The sequence below is a fragment of the Schistocerca nitens genome, chromosome 6 (genome assembly GCF_023898315.1).
Source record: "Schistocerca nitens isolate TAMUIC-IGC-003100 chromosome 6, iqSchNite1.1, whole genome shotgun sequence".
NCBI lineage: Eukaryota > Metazoa > Arthropoda > Insecta > Orthoptera > Acrididae > Schistocerca > Schistocerca nitens.
This window is the reverse complement of record NC_064619.1, coordinates 369,393,626-369,416,690: the sequence shown is the minus strand read 5'-3', so window position 1 is coordinate 369,416,690 and position 23,065 is coordinate 369,393,626. Positions and strand designations below refer to the sequence as shown.

At 38.9% G+C, this 23,065-nt stretch overlaps 1 protein-coding gene across 1 annotated transcript in view; it reads right to left on the bottom strand.

Annotated features, from left to right (window-relative positions):
- The window catches only part of LOC126262711 (ral guanine nucleotide dissociation stimulator-like 1), a 394,400-nt gene that overhangs the window by 54,487 nt on the left and 316,848 nt on the right, over window positions 1-23,065 (bottom strand). Inside the window, exons 3-6 of the mRNA XM_049959494.1 lie at window positions 20,957-21,153; window positions 20,179-20,241; window positions 18,508-18,689; window positions 5,984-6,114 (exon numbers count right to left, since the gene is read on the bottom strand). Coding sequence (XP_049815451.1) covers window positions 5,984-6,114; window positions 18,508-18,689; window positions 20,179-20,241; window positions 20,957-21,153 — 573 coding nt within the window. The remainder of the gene's footprint in view (window positions 1-5,983; window positions 6,115-18,507; window positions 18,690-20,178; window positions 20,242-20,956; window positions 21,154-23,065) is intronic.

Sequence of the window (23,065 nt, the reverse complement as noted above, 5' to 3'; positions counted from 1 at the left end):
CCATCACAGCCTCAATTAAGATGTTCATTCCCAATGAATTCATTGGATATTATCTCGGAAAATGCAAGCTTTCATTCTAATCTGGCATGGTAAGAATACCGAGAAAATTTTGTACAAATTTCAAACTGTTTATTAAAAGTGTTGGAACTTTTGTTACATTGTCTGTGTATATCTATACAAAGTTATAACAACTCAAGGACACACTTCTCAACAAAGCATGGAGACAATTTAAGCTTCCTCTGCCTCCAGAATGTTACACAATTGGAGAAATATTTGAAAAGGAAATGATGTCTGCAGTACCTGGTTAGAGACCCTTGATTTTATTTTCATTTTAAATATGAAAGTACCACTAAAACAAATAATTAATTACTGTAATTGCCATTCTAAAAAAATTAAGCAACTAATTATCTTGTTAAGCCTGGCAGAAAAAATCTTTTCAGAGCAAAGAACTTTTTTTTGTTACGCCTATTCTTTGTCTCTATCTTCACCCAAATGTAGGAGTTATCCTACTCTTCACTGTTTATTTCACTTTCTGCCTGTTGTTCTTTAATGACGGCTGCTTATGTCTGGGTGCGGGGTCACACATTGGTGTGATTCCTGTTGATTCTCTCAATAGGTGGCATTATACTAGGCATGGCCTTCATCACCTCAACAGGAAAGGAAAGGGTAAAATGGCTGGGAAAATAGCACGAAAGTTAAAGGGAGGAGGCACTGTCATGAGTGATAAAATTCCGCTGGTTATAGGGGTTAAGAGAAGACCATTTTTTAGGGTGGGGAGGACAGAAAGAAACCAAGAGAGGTTAGGATTGAGACAAACCTTTAGTCTGAGAAAAAAAACCAATAAACATAATTCTAGCTTATTACATCAGCATAAACAGCTGTTGGTTAAGAATTTTCAACAATCAGCAGAAACTTCAACTCCACCCAATTTTAACTTGGTCAATGTGAAATGTCAGCTATCTTTATTGCATCACAATATTCAAGAACTGAGAAATAAAATTAATGAATTAATTATCTGCATAGATGAATTAGAGTCATCAAACCCAGTTGACGTAATCTGCCTCTCTGAACACCATTAGTATAGAACTGAAGTGTCACAGGCTTTAGGTTAGCATCTCACTTTTGTAGAGCAGAAATGGAGAAAGGAGGAGTTGCCCCATTCATCAGGAACGGTCATAAATTTAAGAATATAGACATTCATAAATTTTGCCTAGAACAGCATATGGAAGGATGTGCAACAGAAGTAGAATTTCACAAAAAATCCTTCATAATATTAAGTGTATATCAAGCACCTGCAAGTAACTTTAATGTGTTCATAAACCACCTTGAAGCTGTACTGGCCCATTTAACAACCAGAAACAAAGAAATAGTGGTTGCTGGTGACTTCAATGTAGATTTCCTTAAAGACTCCCCAATAAGAACTTATTTGAGTTAGTAACACTATCATTCAACTTAATTCCCACTGTAAAGTTTCCAACTAGGGATGCCAATTGCTCACAAACAGCCATTGATAATATCTTTATAGGAAAGTCCAATGAACAAAATTATATTACGAAACCAATAGTCAATGGCTTCTCAGACCATGACAATAAAATCTGTTACATCAGAACTCAAGAGGCTAATCAATAAGACAAGAATTTGTTTTTTTAGGACACTCCTCAGAGACATTCACTGGAGAGATGTTTACAGTGCTCATGGCATGAATGAAAAATATAACACTTTTGCTAATAGAGTACTTACCTCGTTTGAATACCGTTTTCCCTCAAAACTAACCAGGGTTAGAGCGAAGTCTACAAAGAAGCCATGGATTACTCAAGGAATCAAGGTATCTCATAAAACAAAAAGAAAACTGTATCTGTCAATCCGAAACAGTTCTGATGTTGAGGCTATAGCACATTACAAGAAATACTGCAAAACATTAAAGACTGTAATATGGACATCAAAGCAAATATATTACAAGGAAAAGATAGTCATATCAGATAACAAAATAAAGACAATAAGGGATACAGTGAAGGATGAGACCAGTAGAACTAGACATGAAGAGGGGCAAATAGCATTAAGAGTAAATGATACATTGGTGACAGATGCGTATAGTGCAGCAGAACTTTTTAACAAACATTTTATAGCTGTTACTGAAAAGATGGTGTTGTCAGGTCCTGTTGATGCTGTCATGGGGTACCTCAGACCAAACATTTCAAGTAACTTCCATAATATGAATTTGACCCTCACTACCCCAGCAGTAGTAGCATCCATTATAAAATCTTTGAAATCAAAAACATCTAGTGGATATGATGAAATATCAACAAAGTTAATTAAAGAATGTGATTCTGAGTTAAGTAACATATTAAGCTATCTGTGTAACCAGTCGTCTGTCAGTGGGATATTTCCTGAATGGTTGAAATATGCTGAAGTTAAGCCACTGTTTAAGAAGATAGATAAAGAAAGAGCATCAAATTTCCATCCAATTTCTTTTTTGCCAGCATTCTCAAACATTTTAGGAAAGGTACAATCGGCTTTATAACCATCTTATCACAAATAACATACTGTCAAAGTCGCTGTTCAGATTTCTAAAGGGTTCTGATATTGAGAAGGCTTTCTACACTTACAGTGAAAATGTGCTTAAAAAATTGCCTGCAACTGGTATGTTTTGCGATCTACTTTTAAGTAATTAGAATATTATGGTGTAACAAGACATGCTGCAAAATGGTTCAAATCTTATATCTCTGGCAGGAAACAAAGGGTGTTACTAGGAAAGAGACACATATTAAGCTATCAGGCATCATCCAACTGGGAACTAATTACACGTGGGGTCCCACAAGGTTCCATCTTAGGGCCCTTACCTTTTCTTGTGTATAACAATGACCTTTCATCAGTAACATTACCAGATGCTAAGTTTGTTTTGTTTGCTGATGATACCAACAATGCAATAAATAGCAAATCGAGTATAGTCTTAGAAAGATCGGATGATAACATATTTGTGGACATTAATCTCTGATTCCTAACCAGTTCTTTGTCACTAAAATTTGAAAAAAAAAAAACACACACTACATGCCATTCAGAACTTGTAATGGGTGTCCCAAGAGTAAATGCATAACATATGATAACAAGCAGATAGAAGTAGTTGACAGTGTTAAATTCTTGGGATTTCAGCATGATAATAAATTCAATTGGGAGGAGCACACCACAGAACTGCTGAAGCATCTTAACATATTTCTATTTGCAATATGAATTCTGTCAGACATACGGGATATAAAAATGAAAAAGCTGGCATACTATGCTTACTTTCACACCATTATGTTATATGGAATTATTTTTTGGGGTAATTCATCAAACCTAGCTAAATTTTTCTGGGCACAAAAACGTGCAATTAAAGTTATATGTAGTGTGAAACCAAGAACATCCAGCAGAGACCTGTTTAGGGAACTAGGGATACTAACTACTGCTTCCCAATATATTTATTTCTTAGTGAAATTTGTCATTAAAAATATACCACTTCTTCAAACCAACAGCTCAATTCATGGAATCAATACTAGAAATAAGAATAATCTTCACAAGGATTTAAAGTCACTTACTCTTGTACAAAAAGATGTGCATTATTCAGGAACACACATTTTCAATAACTTGCCAGCAGCCATGAAAAGCTGAACAACCAATTAAATTCAGTTTAAGAGAAGCCTAAAGGATTTATTGGTGGCCAACTCGTTCTACTCCATTGATGAATTTCTCAGTAGAACCAACTGATTTTTGTGTGTGTCTATATATATATATAAAGTACAATCTAACTTCTGCACTATTTCAGTGTAGTAAAGTGTTCATTGCAAGTAAGTATTGTAGTAGTTCTATTATATGTTTATTACCTTATAAATAAAAAACATTTTTTTTTGTTTGTTTGTTTTTCTGACATGTTCTACATCACGAAGGACCTCTTCACTGCAGATCAATTGGAATGAAAGTAAATCTAATCTAAACACTTGCACAAATAATCAGCTTGTCAGTAACAGAGAAAAATAATCAAACTCGATTCTAGAAAGAGTAATCTCTCATAGAATACCTGAGCTGTGTAAGTAATGAAAATGGCAATAAATTACCATAGAGCCATACACTATTTTTCATATTCTCAGAGAAATACAAAATAATAGCAGACTCATTCAGTGTACTACTTATAAGTTTATGAAACAGCAAAACCTAGCCCATTGTCTGAACACAATCATATTAATTGCCAAAAATGCAGACCTATATAATATAAGACAATTAATGTGTAAATTTAACAAATAATGCTACTGATATTAGTAGTACAATTGGTACGACGGTAGGGAATTGTGTGTATAATACAATGTTATGTGTAGAAAAATTTACTCACCAAGTGGTGGCAGGAAGACACACACATAAGAGAAGGTTATACTTATGCAAGATGTCACAGCAGTGGCTCCTTCTTCCAGCAGAAGTGTTGAAGTGGAAAGAAGAGGGGAGGACTGGAGAGGTTTAGAAAAAAGGGTAGATTTTGGAAGAGTCACCCAGAACTGTATGTCAGGGGAGATTTACTGGATGGGATTAGAAGGAAAGGATGATTGTTGAACAATCAGTCGTCGGCCGGAGTGGCAGAGTGGTTCTAGGCGCTACAGTCTGGAACCGCGCGACCGCTACAGTCGCAGGTTCGAATCCTGCCTCGGGAATGGCTGTGTGTGATGTCCTTAGGTTAGTTAGGTTTAAGTAGTTCTAAGTTTTAGGGGACTGATGACCTCAGAAGTTAAGTCCCATAGTGCTCAGAGCCATTTTTTGAACAGTCAGTCTTTCCTTATGATCCTGTCTGGTAAGTCCCCCCTGATCCGCAGTTCTGGGTGACTTTTCCGAAATCTACCCCTTTTCTTGAGCCTCTCCAGTCCTCTTACTTCACCCCTCCTCCTTCCCCTTCAAGCTTTCTGCCACAAGAAGGAGCCACTGGCTCTGAAAGCTTGCATAAGTATAATCTTCTTTTATGCATGTTTTCTCATGCCACCGCTTGGTGAGTAGACTTTTATCTATCTAATTCCATGATATTGTCAAAAATTGATTGTTTTAATTGTAATGTTAAATGTAAGTAATAATAACGTACCACCCAGACATATGCAAATGTATTCATATGAAGGAAGAGGGTAGCAAGCTTTATATCTTTGTAAGTCACACTGTATGCTCTAATTAATAATGGCAGGTCAAAAAGAATGTTACAAAATTTACTTCTTGTTTATATGTTTCTTCTATATAACACATTGTCTTTCTCTCATAGCACTGTATGTATTCTGCCAAGGCTTTTTCTTTTTTACTACATTCAAAATGAAAAATTTAGAGGCTGGCCAGTCCAGTTCATAAACAGTTTGTAAGGGTTACTGTGGAGTGCCATAAACTGTCAGATTACATCCATTTCTCATCCCTCTCTCTCCCTTTTATCTATTTCATACTTCATAACATTAGTATTCCATATAACCGTATGCATATGGTTTATTGTTAACAGACTAAAACATTTGTGGGATTCTGTGACGTAAAATATTGCTGTGTAGTTCATTATAAAAATGGGTCCATCCAATTCTAACATGTTACTACTTTGTCACAGAACACCACAATTACTCAAGACTAAATGAGAATCAAAATAGATAATACATATATACAATAAGTCCTGAATTGCAAAAGATTTAATTTTATAATGAGTATCCTCTTACTACTGCTGCCTTGTCCTTATTCTTTATTTTTGTCCCCATTCCCCATTTCTAATAAAATAACAATCTGTGTATCATAAGCAGAGTTTGTAGTTTCTGGTTTGGGATATTTATTAAAAATGTCTATTATTTATCATTATATTTTTCTCATTTAGACATTACCAATACAATTTCTATGAAATAGGATCTGAAAGAGACACTTAAACCCTTAAACTAATCTGTTAGCACTACATAAAGTCTTTGTTCACTAAGAAATAAAGCTCATAAAATAGGAATACTTAAAAAAAACTTACACTGTCCATTCTAGTCAGCTGTTCAGCAAAATGCCTCTCAGGTACATCAGGAAAGTGATAAAAGTGAGCAGAGTTGCCATTGACAAGGGAAGGATGAAAACATAAGCTGCCAGAGGAATATTCTGAATAATCTGTAACAAATAAATTAGAGATATTACTAACAAACATTATTTGTGAGAAAACTGACACTTTCAGGGACTTAAGTTCACATTATGAATAATTTGTGATTGACAATAATAATAATAATAATAATAATAATAATAATAATAATTATCCCCGTGGAGGCCCGGGAAAAGAATAGGCCTCCGGTATGTTCTGCCAGTCGTAAAAGGCGACGAAAAGAACAAACCACTAATAGGGCTAACCCCCCTTTTAGTGTGATTAGTTGGTTCAGGACAGAACTAAAGAAGCCTTGGACAAGCGCCGTCATGGTCGGGGACGACGCTTGAACCCTATGCCTGCCCACAATGGTAACGACACTGCTAGCCAACTGGAAAATGATTTAAATCCAAATAGAGGTGTTTTGCAGGATATGCTTCCTGCAACCACCCTAGAAGGAAAACAAAGACAGAGGATGAGATGGTCAGATGAAGTTAATCGACACCTCATGTTCTGTTATTACCAAGCAACAAACCTAGGAACCAACACAAATGGATACAGATCACAAGTATACGCAACATTTATTACCAGATACCCAGAATTAAAATTTTTAACAGAACAACGACTAGCTGATCAGATCCGTGTAATAATCAAAAATAACAGAATACCCCAGTCAGAATTAGAAAACATCAAACAACAAGTACAACAAATACTGGAACAAAATAATGTGCAATCAGAAGAAGAAGAAAATACAGTAATGGACTCAAACATCCCAGAGCAAACAAACAAAGAACAACACGCACCAATTAAACAATCAGAGGAAAACGAAATCTTAAGACAGCCACCAGAACAAGCACAAATAGAACACGAACTGACACAGATGTTAGATATAGAAGAAAAATTTCAGCTAACATATATAGAATACAAAGACACAAATACAGACGTTAGACCATTCTTGCATAGACCACCAAATAACCCACAAGTCGAAACAACAATAAAAACTATCAACACAATCATACACAACAAAATAAATGAAAACACAACTATGGAAGAGTTACAACTACTGGTTTATATAGGAGCACTCACTACACTGAATATACACACTAGGCAGAGATCAGAACCAACCAACACACAGAAGAAACCCACAAAACCAGCATGGCAACACAGGCTACAGATCAAAATAGAAAAACTGAGAAGAGACATCGGACAGCTAACACAATTTATAAGAAATGAAATCTCGGAAAAAAAAAACGAAAAAGGTTAGGTAAAATCTCACAACAAGAAGCGACAGAGCAATTAGACGAAAAGAAGCAGAAATTACAAGCATTAGCCAAACGACTCAGAAGATACAAAAAAAGTGAAAATAGAAGGAAACAAAACCAAACATTCAACACAAACCAAAAGAAATTTTACCAGACAATAGATAACACACACATTAAAATAAACAATTCACCAGACATAACAGACATGGAACACTTCTGGAGCAACATATGGTCAAACCCGGTACAACATAACAGGCATGCACGGTGGATACAAGCAGAAACAGACACATACAAGATGATACCACAAATGCCTGAAGTGATAATTTTGCAACATGAAGTCACCCAAGCAATTAATTCTACTCACAATTGGAAAGCCCCTGGAAATGATAAAATAGCAAATTTCTGGTTAAAGAAGTTCACCTCAACACATTCACATCTAACTAAATTATTTAACAGTTACATTGCAGACCCATACACATTCCCTGATACACTTACACACGGAATAACTTATCTGAAACCTAAAGATCAAGCAGACACAGCGAACCCAGCTAAATATCGCCCCATAACATGCCTACCAACAATATACAAAATATTAACTTCAGTCATTAAACAGAAATTAATGACACATACAACACAGAACAAAATTATAAATGAAGAACAAAAAGGCTGTTGCAAAGGAGCACGAGGATGTAAAGAGCAACTGATAATAGATGCAGAGGTGACATATCAAGCTAAAACTAAAAGGTCGCTACACTACGCATACATTGATTACCAAAAAGCTTTTGATAGTGTACCCCACTCATGGTTACTACAAATATTGTAAATATACAAAGTAGATCCTAAATTGATACAGTTCCTAAACATAGTAATGAAAAATTGGAAAACCACACTTAATACCCAAACAAATTCAAATAATATCACATCACAGCCAATACAGATTAAGCGTGGAATATACCAAGGAGACTCATTAAGTCCTTTCTGGTTCTGCCTTGCTCTGAACCCACTATCCAACATGCTAAATAATACAAATTATGGATACAATATTAATGGAACATACCCACACAAAATCACACATTTGCTATACATGGATGATCTAAAACTACTGGCAGCAACAAATCAACAACTCAACCAATTACTAAAGATAATAGAAGTATTCAGCAATGATATAAGTATGGCTTTTGGAACAGACAAATGTAAGAAAAGTAGCATAGTAAAGGGAAAACACACTAAACAAGAAGCTTACATATTGGATAACCACAGCGACTGCATAGAAGCGATGGAAAAAACGGATGCCTATAAATATCTAGGATACAGACAAAAAATAGGAATAGATAATACAAATATTAAAGAAGAACTAAAAGAAAAAATATAGACAAAGACTAACAAAAATACTGAAAACAGAATTGACAGCAAGAAACAAGACAAAAGCTATAAATACTTATGCCATACCAATATTGACCTACTCATTTGGAGTAGTGAAATGGAGTAACACAGACCTAGAAGCACTCAATACACTTACACGATCACAATGCCACAAATATAGAATACATCACATACATTCAGCAACAGAAAGATTCACATTAAGCAGAAAGGAAGGAGGAAGGGCATTCATCGACATAAAAAACCTACATTATGGACAGGTAGACAATTTAAGAAAATTCTTTCTAGAACGAGCAGAAACTAGCAAAATACACAAGGCAATCACTCATATAAATACATCGGCTACACCATTGAAATTTCATAACCACTTCTACAACCCTTTACATCACATAACATCAACAGATACGAAGAAAGTAAATTGGAAAAAGAAAACACTTCATGGCAAGCACCCGTATCATCTAAAACAGCCACACATCGATCAAGACGCATCCAACGCATGGCTAAGAAAAGGCAATATATACAGTGAGACAGAAGGATTCATGATTGCAATACAGGATCAAACAATAAACACCAGGTATTACAGCAAGCATATTATTAAAGATCCCAATACCACAACAGATAAATGCAGACTTTGTAAACAACAAATAGAAACAGTAGATCACATCACAAGCGGATGTACAATACTAGCAAATACAGAATACCCCAGAAGACATGACAAGTCGCAAAAATAATACATCAACAGCTTGCCTTACAACATAAACTTTTAAAACAACAAGTTCCTACATAGAAGTATGCACCACAAAATGTACTGACTATTTGAAATATCCATACCCAATACAACAAATATACAAAAGAAAACAGGAGAAAAAATTGTAAAATACATCCAACTGGCTGAGGAAGTCAAAGACATGTGGCATAAGGATAAAGTTGACATCATACCAATTATACTATCAACTACAGGAGTCATACCACACAATATCCACCAGTACATCAATGCAATACAGCTACATCCAAACATATATATACAACTACAGAAATCCGTAATTATTGATACATGTTCAATTACCCGAAAGTTCCTAAATGCAATATAACACATACGTCCCATATGTTTTTATATCCTGGACCAGTTATTCCTTTTTTTTCCACATAGATCAGAAATACATCAAACAATGATGTAACTGATCAGTTGTATATGGTAATCTACACATTTTAGAACTATCTGAATTTGATCCCTATTTGAGCCAGAGGAACAGATATTATTAAAGGAACTGATACCAAATTTCTGACACTTTCCTGTGACTAGGGGCCTGTGGTGAATACAAAGAATAAGAATTAATGTGTCCGCAATATGTCACAGGCTTCATTCAACAGGACAGCACTCTAACATTTTGAATTGAAGTATGCAAATGCATGGTTGCTATTAAAAGAAAGTGAAATATATTAAGAGAAAAAATGGACTATTACCACCAACTGAACATTAGGTTCTATATAAGACTAATCTGATTCTAACTGCAAGGCAATAGGCTCCTTCCTACAAGTTGTATATTACACCACAAACTGTTTCAAAACATTGCCTTTCCTTCAAATGTACTTGGTTAAATTTAGCTAGTGTAAGCATGAATAGCTTTAAGCAGTATTGTGGTAGCTCACTGTTAATACAGTTTCAGTTCTAAGAGTTGTTCCCTTTCTTTAATATGTATCTTGACCTGTCCCATATCTCTAGAGGTCCTACTCATTAGTGGGATCTACATAGTTCATGCTTGAGAGCAATGGCACAGTTTTTCCTGCTGTTTGTCTCATAGTACCAACTGCTTCTTATGCCCTGGCTATGTCCTCTCTGCCTCATTCATACAGCATCAAGCACCAACTACAAGGCAACTACTCCAGTATTTATAGATACACCATTGTACCTATGGTTAACTCTTATGATGAACAAAAAACAACTTGAGAATTCTTCAATTACAACTCATGGCATACAGACACAGTCTTATAATTATAATGAAGCACACTGAAAGTAAGAGGTTTTTTTTTTTTTTTGTTTTAGGGCGCAAAACTGCTATGGTCATTAGCGCCCGGCCCGTGACTTAGGAAACAGTAAAAAACCGAAAATGGAAACCAGCAGCAATGGGAACGAAAGTCATAAAATTGGAGAAACTAAAAGCAGAAGGAAGGCTTAAAAATCCACTACAGAAAGGGGTTGGTTGTCCCCAAAAAAAGCTTCAAATGACTGACGTCATTTCACTGGCACTAATAAACTTGAGTATGCGATCGGCTGAGCGCGTGTCATCTGCTAAAATCGATGATATATCAGGAGATAGCTGTAGACGGGAGCGTAACGGATTAAAATAGGGGCACTCAATTAAAAGGTGTCTTACCGTCCACAGCTGAGAGCAGTGGGGACAGAATGGGGGAGGATCGCCGCTTAAAAGATGTCGATGGCTAAAAAGACAGTGCCCTATCCGGAGTCTAGTTAAAATTACCTCCTCCCGACGACGCGTTCGGGAGGAAGAGGTCCAAGCAGAAGGAAGAGCTTTCACGTCCCGCAATTTATTATGGGGAAGTGTCGACCAATGCGCATGCCATAAATGAAGAACACGATGACATAAAATGCTACGTAGATCGGCAAAGGGAATCGATTGGATAGCTGGCCGAAGAAGAGAGACTGCAGCCTTGGCTGCAATATCGGCCGCCTCATTTCCACAGATACCAACGTGTCCCGGGAGCCAGAGGAACGCCACAGAGACACCCCCCAGTTGGAGCAAGCGCAGATAGTCCTGAATCCGGTGGACCAGAGGGTGCACAGGGTAAAGAGCTCGGAGACTGACAAGAGAGCTGAGAGAATCTGAGCAGATTACGTACTGTATCCACTGATGGCGGCGGATGTAGTGGACAGCCTGGAGAACAGCGTAAAGCTCCGCAGTATAAACCGAACACTGGTCGGGAAGCCGAAAGGGATTTTGGGTGTCGCCAACAATATAGGCACTCCCTACACCTAACGATGTTTTCGAGCCGTCGGTGTAAATAAATGTGGCGTCCGTCATTTGTGCACATAGAGCAGCAAATGCCCGACAATAAACAAGTGAAGGGGTACCATCCTTGGGAAATCGACAAAGGTCACGGAGCAGGCAGATCCGGGGACGGAGCCAAGGCGGTGCTGTACCCCAAGTTGTCAAGAAGGTTTTAGGAAAGCGGAAGGAAAGAGAATGGAGCAGTTGACGGAAGCGGACTCCCGGTGGTAGTAGGGAGAAGGGGCGGCCTGCATACCCTACATCAAAGGAGGCGTCGAAAAAAAGGTCATGGGCTGGATTAGCAGGCATGGAAGACAGATGGCTAGCATAACGGCTCAGAAGGACCGCTCGCCGATTGGACAGCAGAGGTTCAGCAGTCTCAGCATAAAGGCTTTCCACAGGGCTGGTGTAAAAAGCTCCAGACACTAAACGTAATCCATGGTGGTGGGTAGAGTCGAGACGCTGAAGAATAGACGGCCGAGCAGAGGAGTAGACTATGCTTCCATAGTCCAATTTCGAGCGCACTAAGGCGTGATAGAGGCGGAGAAGGACCACTTGGTCCGCTCCCCAGGAGGTACCATTCAGGACACGGAGGGTGTTGAGGGATCGCAGACAGCGAGCTGAAAGATAGGAAACATGGGAGGACCAGCACAGTTTTCTGTCAAACATAAGACCCAAGAATTTAGCGACGTCTGAAAACGGAAGGTTGACAGGACCTAGATGTAAGGAGGGCGGAAGAAACTCCTTACGTCACCAAAAATTAACACAAACGGTCTTACTGGGAGAAAAACGGAAGCCGGTTTTGATGCTCCAAGAGTGGAGGCGATCGAGACATCCTTGAAGACGTCGTTCAAGAAGGCTGGTCCGTTGAGAGCTGTAGTAGATCGCAAAATCGTCCACAAAGAGGGAGCCCGAGACATCAGGAAGGAGACAATCCATAATTGGATTTATGGCAATGGCAAACAGTACAACACTCAGCACGGAGCCCTGGGGTACCCAGTTTTCTTGGGAGAAAGTATGGGAGAGAGTAGTGTTCACCCGCACCCTAAATGTGCGCTCTGCCATAAATTTGCGAAGAAAAAGGGGCAGTCGACCTCGAAAGCCCCAAGAGAACAGTGTGCGGAGGATGCCTGTCCTCCAACAGGTATCGTATGCTCTCTCCAGATCAAAAAATATTGCTACTGTTTGGCGTTTCTGGAGAAAACTGTGTATGATATAAGTGGAGAGAGCAACAAGATGGTCAACTGCAGAACGATGCTTTCGGAATCCGCATTGGGCAGGTGTTAAAAGACTGCGGGATTCCAGCCACCAAGCTAAACGGTAATTCACCATACGCTCCAAAACCTTACAGACACTACTCTTTAGAGAAATGGGGCGATAGCTAGAGGGGAGATGTTTGTCCTTTCCAGGTTTCGGAACAGGAACGACGATAGCATCCCGCCATCATCTGGGAAAAGTACTGTCAGTCCAAATTCGATTATAAAGGCGAAGGAGGTAACACAGACTATGGGTTGATAAATGCAGCAACATTTGGATGTGGATACCATCCGGTCCTGGGGCAGAGGAGCGAGAAGAATAGAGTGCATGTTGGAGTTCCCGCATGGAGAAAACAGTATTGTAACTTTCGCGATTTTGAGAGGAGAAAGCAAGATGTCGCACTTCCGCTGCACGTTTCTTCGGGAGAAACGCTGGCAGGTAATTTGAAGAGCTCGAAATCTCAGCAAAGTGCTGACCCAATGAGTTAGAAATTGCGACGGGGTCCACTAATGTATCATGCGCGACAGTGAGCCCAGAGACTGGGGAGAAACTAGGCGCGCCTGAGAACCGTCGAAGACGACTCCAAACTTCCGAGGAGGGAGTGAAGGTGTTAAATGAGCTAATGAAGAATTTCCAGCTTGCCTTCTTGCTATTTCGGATGACATGACGGCATCGCGCACGGAACTACTTATAGCGGATACAGTTGGCCACAGTAGGATGGTGGCGGAAAACGCGAAGAGCACGTCGCCGCTCACGTATTGCGTCATGGCATGCCTCGTTCCACCAAGGAACTGGGGGGCGCCGGGGCAATTCGGAGGTGCGTGGTATTGAACGTTCCGCAGCTCTAAGAATAACGTCGGTAATATGTGTGACCTCATCGTCAACGCTGGGAAAGTGACGGTCATCGAACGTCGCTAGAGACGAAAAAAGTGTCCAATTGGCTTGGGCAAACTTCCAGCGTCGCGGGCGCATATATGGCAGTTGAGGCTGCAGTCTAAGGACACATGGAAAGTGGTCACTCGAGTGTGTATCATCAAGGGCGAACCATTCGAAGCGCCGAGCTAGCGGAACAGTACCGACCGCAAGGTCCAAATGAGATAAATTTGTCGTGGAGGCAGACAAAAATGTAGGGACCCCAGTGTTGAGGCATACTAGATCTGCTTGGTGGAAGACGTCTAGCAATAGTGAGCCACGTGGACAAGGATGTGGAGATCCCAAAAGCGGGTGGTGGGCATTGAAGTCCCCAACCAGCAAATAGGGGGGTGGAAGCTGACCAAGAAGATTAAGGAGATCAGCTCGTGCCATTGGTGTGGACGATAGAATGTATACAGTACAAAGAGAGAACGTGTATCCAGAAAGGGAAAGATGGACGGCGACAGCTTGGAAGGAAGTGTTTAAGTGGATTGGGTGATAATGGAGAGTATCATGGAGAAGAATCACGAGTCCTCGATGGGCTGGAGTGCCTTCAACAGAGGGGAGATCATATCGGACGGACTGAAAATGAGGGAGAACAAAGCGGTCATGGGGACGCAGCTTTGTTTCCTGAAGATAGAAGATGACTGGCGAGTAGGATCGTAAGAGGATTGACAATTCATCACGATTGGCTTGAATGCCGTGGATATTCCAGTGGATAATGGACATAGGGTGGACAGAAAATGGAAGAATGTGAGCAAGGTTGCCGTCAAGTCAACGACTGCTCAGAGCTTGCGACCGACAGCGTGGAATGGCACACAGCCAAAGGCAGAAGATCCTGATCTATAGGTTGTTCAGGAGCAGCTCCTGCCACCAGCGATCGGCTGGTTGATCAGCCGCCAGCAGTGCGCCTCGGCGACACAGAAGACGGCCGAGGGCGATTTCCGCCAGGTGGTGCTGTAGATGAGACACGCCTTGGCGGAGAAGGAGATGAACTGAGTTTCTTATTAGCCTTCTTGGAAATATGATGTTTAGATGAAGGAGGAACCGATGGTTGTGAAGTTGGGGTACGTAAAAAATCTTCGAGTATGCTCTTTTTTCGAAGTCTTGGTGTCTGACTTGTGGGCTCGAGATTTAGCAGAACCCGATGAAGGGTGAGCCATAGAGTGGGCAGGCAAAAGTGGTGAGGTTGAACGGGCAATTTTTGCGCTGGCCGATCTGACGACCATGGTACTAAAGGTGAGGTCGCAAGTCTGCGTGGCCGCCTCCTTTGTTGGCCGAGGTAAAGCAAGGACAGTGCTGTATTTTCCTGTCTGAGGCACGGTGGGCTGTCGACTGGCGAATAATTTTCGAGCAGCAAAGGTCGACACCTTTTCCTTCACTCTGATTTCCTGGATGAGCTTTTCGTCTTTATAAATGGGGCAATCTCGAGAGGAATTAGCATGGTCACCCATACAGTTGATGCAGCGACGGGATGGAGGTGGACAAGCACCCTCATGGGCATCCTTGCCACATGTAACACATTTGGCCGGATTGAAACAGGACTGGCTGGTGTGATTGAACCGCTGACATCGATAGCAATGCGTAGGGTTTGGGACGTATGGGCAAACGGAAATTATCTCATAGCCTGATTTGATTTTCGATGGTAGTTGAACTTTGTCAAATGTCAAGAAGACAGTGTGGGTTGGAATGATGTTCGTGTCAACCCTTTTCATAACTCTATGAACAGCCGTTACGCCCTGATCAGACAGGTAGTGCTGAATTTCTTCGTCAGACAATCCATCGAGGGAGCGTGTATAAACGACTCCACGCGAGGAATTTAAAGTGCGGTGTGGTTCAACCCAGACAGGGAAGGTGTGGAGCAGTGAAGTACGCAGCAATTTTTGTGCTTGGAGGGCACTGACTGTTTCTAACAACAAGGTGCCATGCCGTAATCTGGAACAAGACTTTACAGGACCTGCAATTGCGTTGACACCTTTCTGACTAATGAAAGGGTTGACCGTGGAGAAGTCGTGACCTTCGTCAGACCGAGAAACAACAAGGAACTGTGGCAACGATGGAAGAACTGTCTGTGGCTGAGACTCAGTGAACTTACGCTTGTGAGCAGACATAGTGGAAGGTGAGGAAACCATTGCGGAAGAATCCCCAATGATTACCGGCGTCTCCGATGGCGCGCTCCTCTCTTGTGGGGGCCCTCTCTGAGGGCACTCCTGCCTTAGGTGATTGTTCACACCTCAGGTCACACCTCCCGACAAATGGACGGAGGGACCAATCGGCACTTTCGGAAGGTATCAGCTCGGGTAATCACCCCTCCCTGGGCCTGGCCATTACCAGGGGGTACGTATGTGTCCTACCTGTCTACCCGGGGCGGGGAATTACGCGTTACCCCGTCACCGGCTACGCATGGAAATGCGTGGGTCAGCCTTCAGACACGCACAGGGAGGAAAAAAGAGAAAGGGAAAGGAAAGAAGAGGGGTCTCAAATGCCACAGCGGAGAAAAGGGCAAGGAGAAGAAGTAAGGAAAAGAGAAGGACAGAGGAAGGACGAAGACTTGCAAGCGTAGAAAGCAAGGAATTGGTAACAGTTTCGAGCGTCCGTCTCCGGACGTAAGCACAAACCATACTCCCAGAGGGGGAGAAAGGGAAGGAAAGAGCATGTGGTGAGGGGTGGGGGGGGGGCGAAGATGGGGCATAGGGAAGGATGCAGAAAGGGAAGGTATGCAGCCCGGAAAGGAAGGAGGGCCACATTAGCTCGGGGTCCCGTGCTCGCTACGCACGTATCCACAAAAAAGTTGTGGATCCCCTGGGGGGGAAAGTAAGAGGTGTCAGTCAGACTATGGCTCCAAGCCTCTCAGCAGATGACATAACACTTCTGGTCTACTCATCACAGCCACCAAAACTTAAACTGCATCACACAACTTGTAGGAACATTGAATACGTATATCATTACACAGTAACATCTGACTGTCCAGAAACTTAGTGGCACCAAATCAGTGTGTTCACAACAGATGTCAACATTCATGAACTTATAGACAAAATCACACCTCTCTAAGACAGACATGCACCTATATGTACAATCAAAGTAAGAATAACTCTTGTTTCTTGATTGTCAACTAAATTACCTCAAATTTTCTTCATCAAACAGTAAATCAAATGTCTCCCCCTTCTTCCAGTTGTGCTTCTTTTTATTTTATTTTCTCAATCAGTTATGCCACTTTCTTTCTCCCTCTCTTCATTGCTCATGTTCTATCACACTCTTCTTTCTTTTCCTCTCCCATCCCTTCCTTACATCCATTTGCACCAGTTCCCTCAGTTTATCTACCATAATGTATCAGCAATAATCAAAGTTTTAATTATCATCTAGAAAAAGTAAACTTACATAAAGAATTTTTTTTCCATTCGCAAGTACATGTCTGTCACCTGGGTAAACATTGTTATCCCAGTACCACATTACCATAGCAAGCCACTAGAGGAGCCAAAATATAGAATGGTGCAGCCAACTGATAAAGTGGAGTATCATGTGATAATATGTTTCTAGCACCAGTGAAAATGTTGCAACTGTGTCAGGAAAATCTCCTGCTTTTGAAAATAAATTACTGCATGATACTCAACTTTAGCAAAGAGTTGTGCCATTTTATTTTGGCACTTTTGGGATGTGCTATGGTACTATGACATGGGAATTCCAGTGTGTATCTAGATACGTACCTGCAACCAAATGAAAACATTCATTATATATATTTTTTAAAGTAATACTTAAAACCCTTATGATCATGCTCACAATCTGTTTTGTTGTATTGTGTTTTTACTGGTCCTGTTGTCTACAAAAACGGCATATACATAAGACACTGGAAAAATTAGTCGAAATATGTACAGATGAAAGTGATTTCTATGCATACATATGAAAAATTGTATACTTCATAAACTTAAATATTTATCTAGTGCATTTCAAACACTTCAATATGCTTCAATGATTTTAACTTCAGTATTTGCTCTTATGGTTTCAGAAAATTTGTTAGTAAGTTTAACTCCATTTTTCATGAGCTAATACGAGCTGTTCCTCTTAGATAATTAGCAAAATGGCATCCATTGATTGTACTTAAGAAAATAATTCTTGATCATCTCAGTTACAGCAACCTGTTTAAATTTCAAAGTATTCTGTTACACTTACCAAATTTCTCATCCAACTGCTTGGTAATATATTCATAATATCACTTCATAACAATACTATGCATACCATTACTACACACATTATACAGTATTTGTATTACACATAAAACGGTTGATACTTTGGGTATCATGTTGTCTCAAAACATATGCTGTAGGCACAGGGAGTAGAAGCCAGGAAAGCAATACAGCAATTGGCAGGAAGAGGAGAGGCTGCAGAGTGATCTCTCATTGTTATCTGCAAAGAACCTGTTACATTGTTATGAAAGTGAATATTGGTGTTTTGTATACCCTTCAATCAAACTATTTTTAATTACTGTGCTTATTCTTTTTAAAATATATGAGAATCTGAAAACAAGCTGTAACACAGAAACATTAAACAGTCTTACAAATGTAGTAACCCAATACCATAAAATAATTTTAATAGTAACCATGTAACATACCTAACATTTGGTCTTCCTTGTTGAACCTGTCAAGCCTGTGCCGCACTTTTACTTCAAGTTCTGATTCAGGTAGATACTGTTGGCAGAAGTATAGCAGCTGATGAAGAGTAGGATGCATTGGGGGATCTCTGAAGTCTTCAGGAAATGAATCCAGCCAGACATGCAACGCAAGGACTAGAGTCCTATGAGTAAAAATGTTTGAGAATATTTTATAGAAAGAAACATGACATTTCACAATTCAAAATACTCATAAAAGTTAGTAAACACATGAAAAATGAATAGCATAAATAGCAATGTAAATCTCTATAATAATCAGTGTAATGAACATTCAAAACAAAACTGAAATATATACAACATGGAAATATTACACTGCTTGACACTTGCTAAGGAACCGAGAAATTATTAGATAGGAATAATTACAAGCAATGGTGGATGATATGAAACACAATACATATGTAATAGAGGTGGAGTGGTAAACTATTTAGAATGACAACTGGTACAGGTTTCACCAAATGGGAAAGCAGGATACCTGACATAAATAACATTCTTGTTTGCACAGGTGAGACTCCCAATGTAAAGGACACTAATGCACATTTTGCACCTGTCATTCATGCTGGCTACCAAACCATTGAGGAGTCCTTGTGGTTATAGTCTCACTCTTCTCTCAATGCAGTTTCCAGTCCTTACACGATTTGGTGAGGGGATGTTCATTGAGAAACACATCTGCCATGAGTATCCCAGACATTTTCTACAGCGTTTAGGGCTAGGGAGTATGCAGGCCATTCCAGACATTTGATATTCTCAATTTTCAGTGTGTACAAGACCTTAATGGTTTTATGTGGGTGGGTACCTTCATCCATAAACAGAAAGTAGGGACCTATTGCACCCCTAAACAGACAGACATGTTCCAGAATAATCTCCCTGCAATACTGCTGTGTGGTAATGGTACCTCGCACAGAGTATGCGGCAGTGTTTGGCCACTGTGCATAATGCTTGCCCACACCATAGTGCCTAAATCATACCGAAGACATCTGTTAACATTCTGTGCTGTGAAATGTGTTCTGCTCTCTCCACACTACCTGATGAGCAGAATCACTTGCCACAGTGAAGTGGGATTGATTGGAAAACATCTCACTGGACCACTGTTGCCAATGCCAAACAATGTGCTCCCTACACCAATCACCTCTTTCTTGACAATGGCATTGTTGAAGTGGAATGCATTTAACAGGCTCCCTAGCATACAAACCAGTATTTTATGTTTTTGGTGGCATTTAAATATGCAACCAAATAAGAAGCTAAATAATAAAGAAATCCATTGATGATGGTATAAAAGGATCATAATGTGTTCAATTGGTGAAAAACAAAATTCTTGAGACCTCGAAATATTTGATTATCAAACAGATTAGAAATGTCAATTGGTTCAAACTTCAAGCTGATAATTTACCTAGATATTTAAGCAAACTGCTGCTTTTTTTACTTTGGTTTGTAATATTTTCTGTTGTTTAAATTTAATTTTTACTGAATAAAGTATATGGTGATTTTAAACTGAGAAATTTTAAAAGTAATTCATGTAATAAGAGCTTATCAATATATAAGGCGGCATTTTCACTTCCGTTTCACTATTTATCTTTTGCTGTTAGCGTATACTTTATGTATGCTTCTGATACTTACTTCATATGTTGTTCCATTACTGCTTCAGGTAAGTCGAGTTTACCATTTGCTAGCTGTTCATACCTGATGAAAAAAAATTTATTGTATTACATAAATGTATTCTCTGAACAGTGTAATTAAATTAAAATCAAAGGCCCTAAAAGTTCATAAATTGCTGTATCTATTTTTTGTTGTAGAGGAACTGAAATTTGTTGCATATAGAATAACAATGGAACAAATTATTTTTAAATTGTAGCTAACAATGTGTCTACGTTAGGCCCAAGACTGATAAGTAGAACTCTTTATAGTTTAAGGGTAAGATAACTTGAATGCCATTCTTGAGTACAGGTCAAATGTAAAGGCATCACTGTACAATTGGTGCACACATGATGTAATTACAGAATTTATTTGTTGCCATTTTACATTAATTACAGCTATTTTTATGAACCATTGAATAGCTAATGAAAAATACACCAACAATGAAGAAAATAACAGAACAAAAAAATAACTAGCAGATGCAAATCTTAGCAAGTTTTGTATGGAGAAACTAAGCACTGTATGGATGTATGCAATTAATACCTTTAATTTGTTTGTCCTTTTTATGCTAAAGAAACAAAAGTTCAGGAAGCCCAGTAAATTGTATTTTGGAGCAGTATTGTTCCTCTTAAGATATAGTATATAATTAAATGTTTACCAGCTTCATCATATCAGACTTACTGAACTTTTAAAGAATATGTACCAGTACTACAGAAATTCATTTAAAACTTAATATGACTATATGTGTAGAAGCAGCTTCTACCTGTCAAGCAGCAGAGTGAGCACTTGTCGAGCACTGGCAAAAGTTCTGTATGTGGTCAGGAAGACATTAATATAAGTAGATTCAAGTTCACCATCATCAGTTGCTAAACTCTCAACAAGTTTCTCCAAGGTGCCTGCTTTCACAAATCGAACACGGACAGTCTCCCACTCTAGGTGTGATATTTCATCATCTGAATCCTGAAACATGTACAGAAGACTAATGCAATTGGTGCTGCACTTCACTTCACTAACCTTTTTAAAGTGTAACATTATGCAACAGTGAAAGCTTTCTGTAATACTAATTAGAGATATTCAACATATACATCCATAGCTTCATCTTCAGAATGCTTGTATGCTGTTACAGTAGTCAAATACAATGTGTGTAATTAAAATGAAATCAACAACAAAAACCGGAAAAAAGGTCAATAAACGAGAGTAAAAAAAAAATTCAGTTTTCTCGTTATTATCGTCATCATCAAAAATTACCTCTCTTAAATGCACGAAAATAAAACAGAGATACCGAGTTGCGACTAAGCAGCTTGTTGTGGAATAAACATGGCAATCTCTTTGTAAAAGAGAATTAAAAATTTTTCACACAGTGAACAGGCGCAATGAAAGCAAACTGAAGTGTAAAATGTGTATACTATGATGTGAAGTATGATAAGTATTTACAGAGAATGCAATGTTTGGGTTCCATTTGCCAGATTTCACGTTTCTGATTGTGGAATTCCATGTTTCTGCCTCTGGCTCAAGAAATAAAGGCTTTGTCTGTATAATCTCCGCTTAATATATGGAAAATTGTCTTTGATGTAAGAAACAAATGTGGAAGGGACTGGCTTGAGCCTCACTTACAGACCAGCTTTACAATTTACATGAGGTGAGTGTCAAAAGTGATTTGGAATAATTCGAGTTTCTGCTTGAAAATGTAAACTACCTTCACTGGATTTTAACCCAAAGAACCACTTGCTTTATTCAAAAGCTCATCATCATGAACTATGACTAAAATTGCAGAGAAACAAGCAAGAAATCTGATGTATCCTTCTGAAAGGAACCATGTCAACATTCACCTGAAGCCAATGGAAAACTAAAACAGGATGGCTGGATGGTGATTTGAACATAGTTTACTGTTAAGATGAATCAGGTGCCTTAAAACAATGTCCGTTACAGAAAATTTGGAGATACCTTTGCATTTCTGCCCAAGATGCCGGAGATGGCAATCATGTGTGCATGAGGTGTGCTTGCTTGTGTGTGTGAACGGAGTGTGGCTCTCTTTTACTGATGAAGGCTCTGGATAAAAGCTTTATGTAAGTGTTTTAATAGTGTGTATCTACAACTTGACGAGTCTTCTTTACGGTAAGTAGCAACTTGTCTTTCTCTACATTGTTGATATTCCAACCTTTTTTAACCTAAAAAGGACAGAGAAATGGCCTCGAGATGTTTAATTAGAACTAATTGGCTGCTAGAAACAAGAACCAAATGAAAGCACCTCATAATAATACTATATTTATTTTTATTTATTTATTCATTATTATTTGCTCATGGACTCTATCTGATAATTTTGTGCTGAAAGTATGGTTTGTGTCATACAATTTTATAGGCAGACTGATTAAGACAGATCAAGATCTCTGTTCTTACAACATTTACCATGTTACAATACATTAACGCTTAAATACAATGTGTTTACAATAAATGTACAATAAAGAAAACAGGATTGCACTTATAACGAGTCACCCTCCTCTAACATTGCCTGTTTTTATAGAAATAAATGATACCATGTATACTATCAAACCTTACATGGGTTAAAATTATTTCAGCTGTTTCACTGGGAGAATTCATATGATCTTGTACATGATGTACTATATTTCAGGCTAAAATGTATATAAAAAAATTAATGTGTTATAATCGATACATACTAATAGTTAAAATTACTCTTCTTTTAAAACTAATTAAAATTACAAAATTTGTGGCTTACTTAAAATTCATATCGCTAATTGTGCAATCTAATGCTAATTATTAAATTTGTTTCTAGATTTATTTATTAAATAATGATACAATTTGGTGAAGATTCTTCTACTGTCAAGAGTTTGTAAACGATTTTGCTTTGTAAACT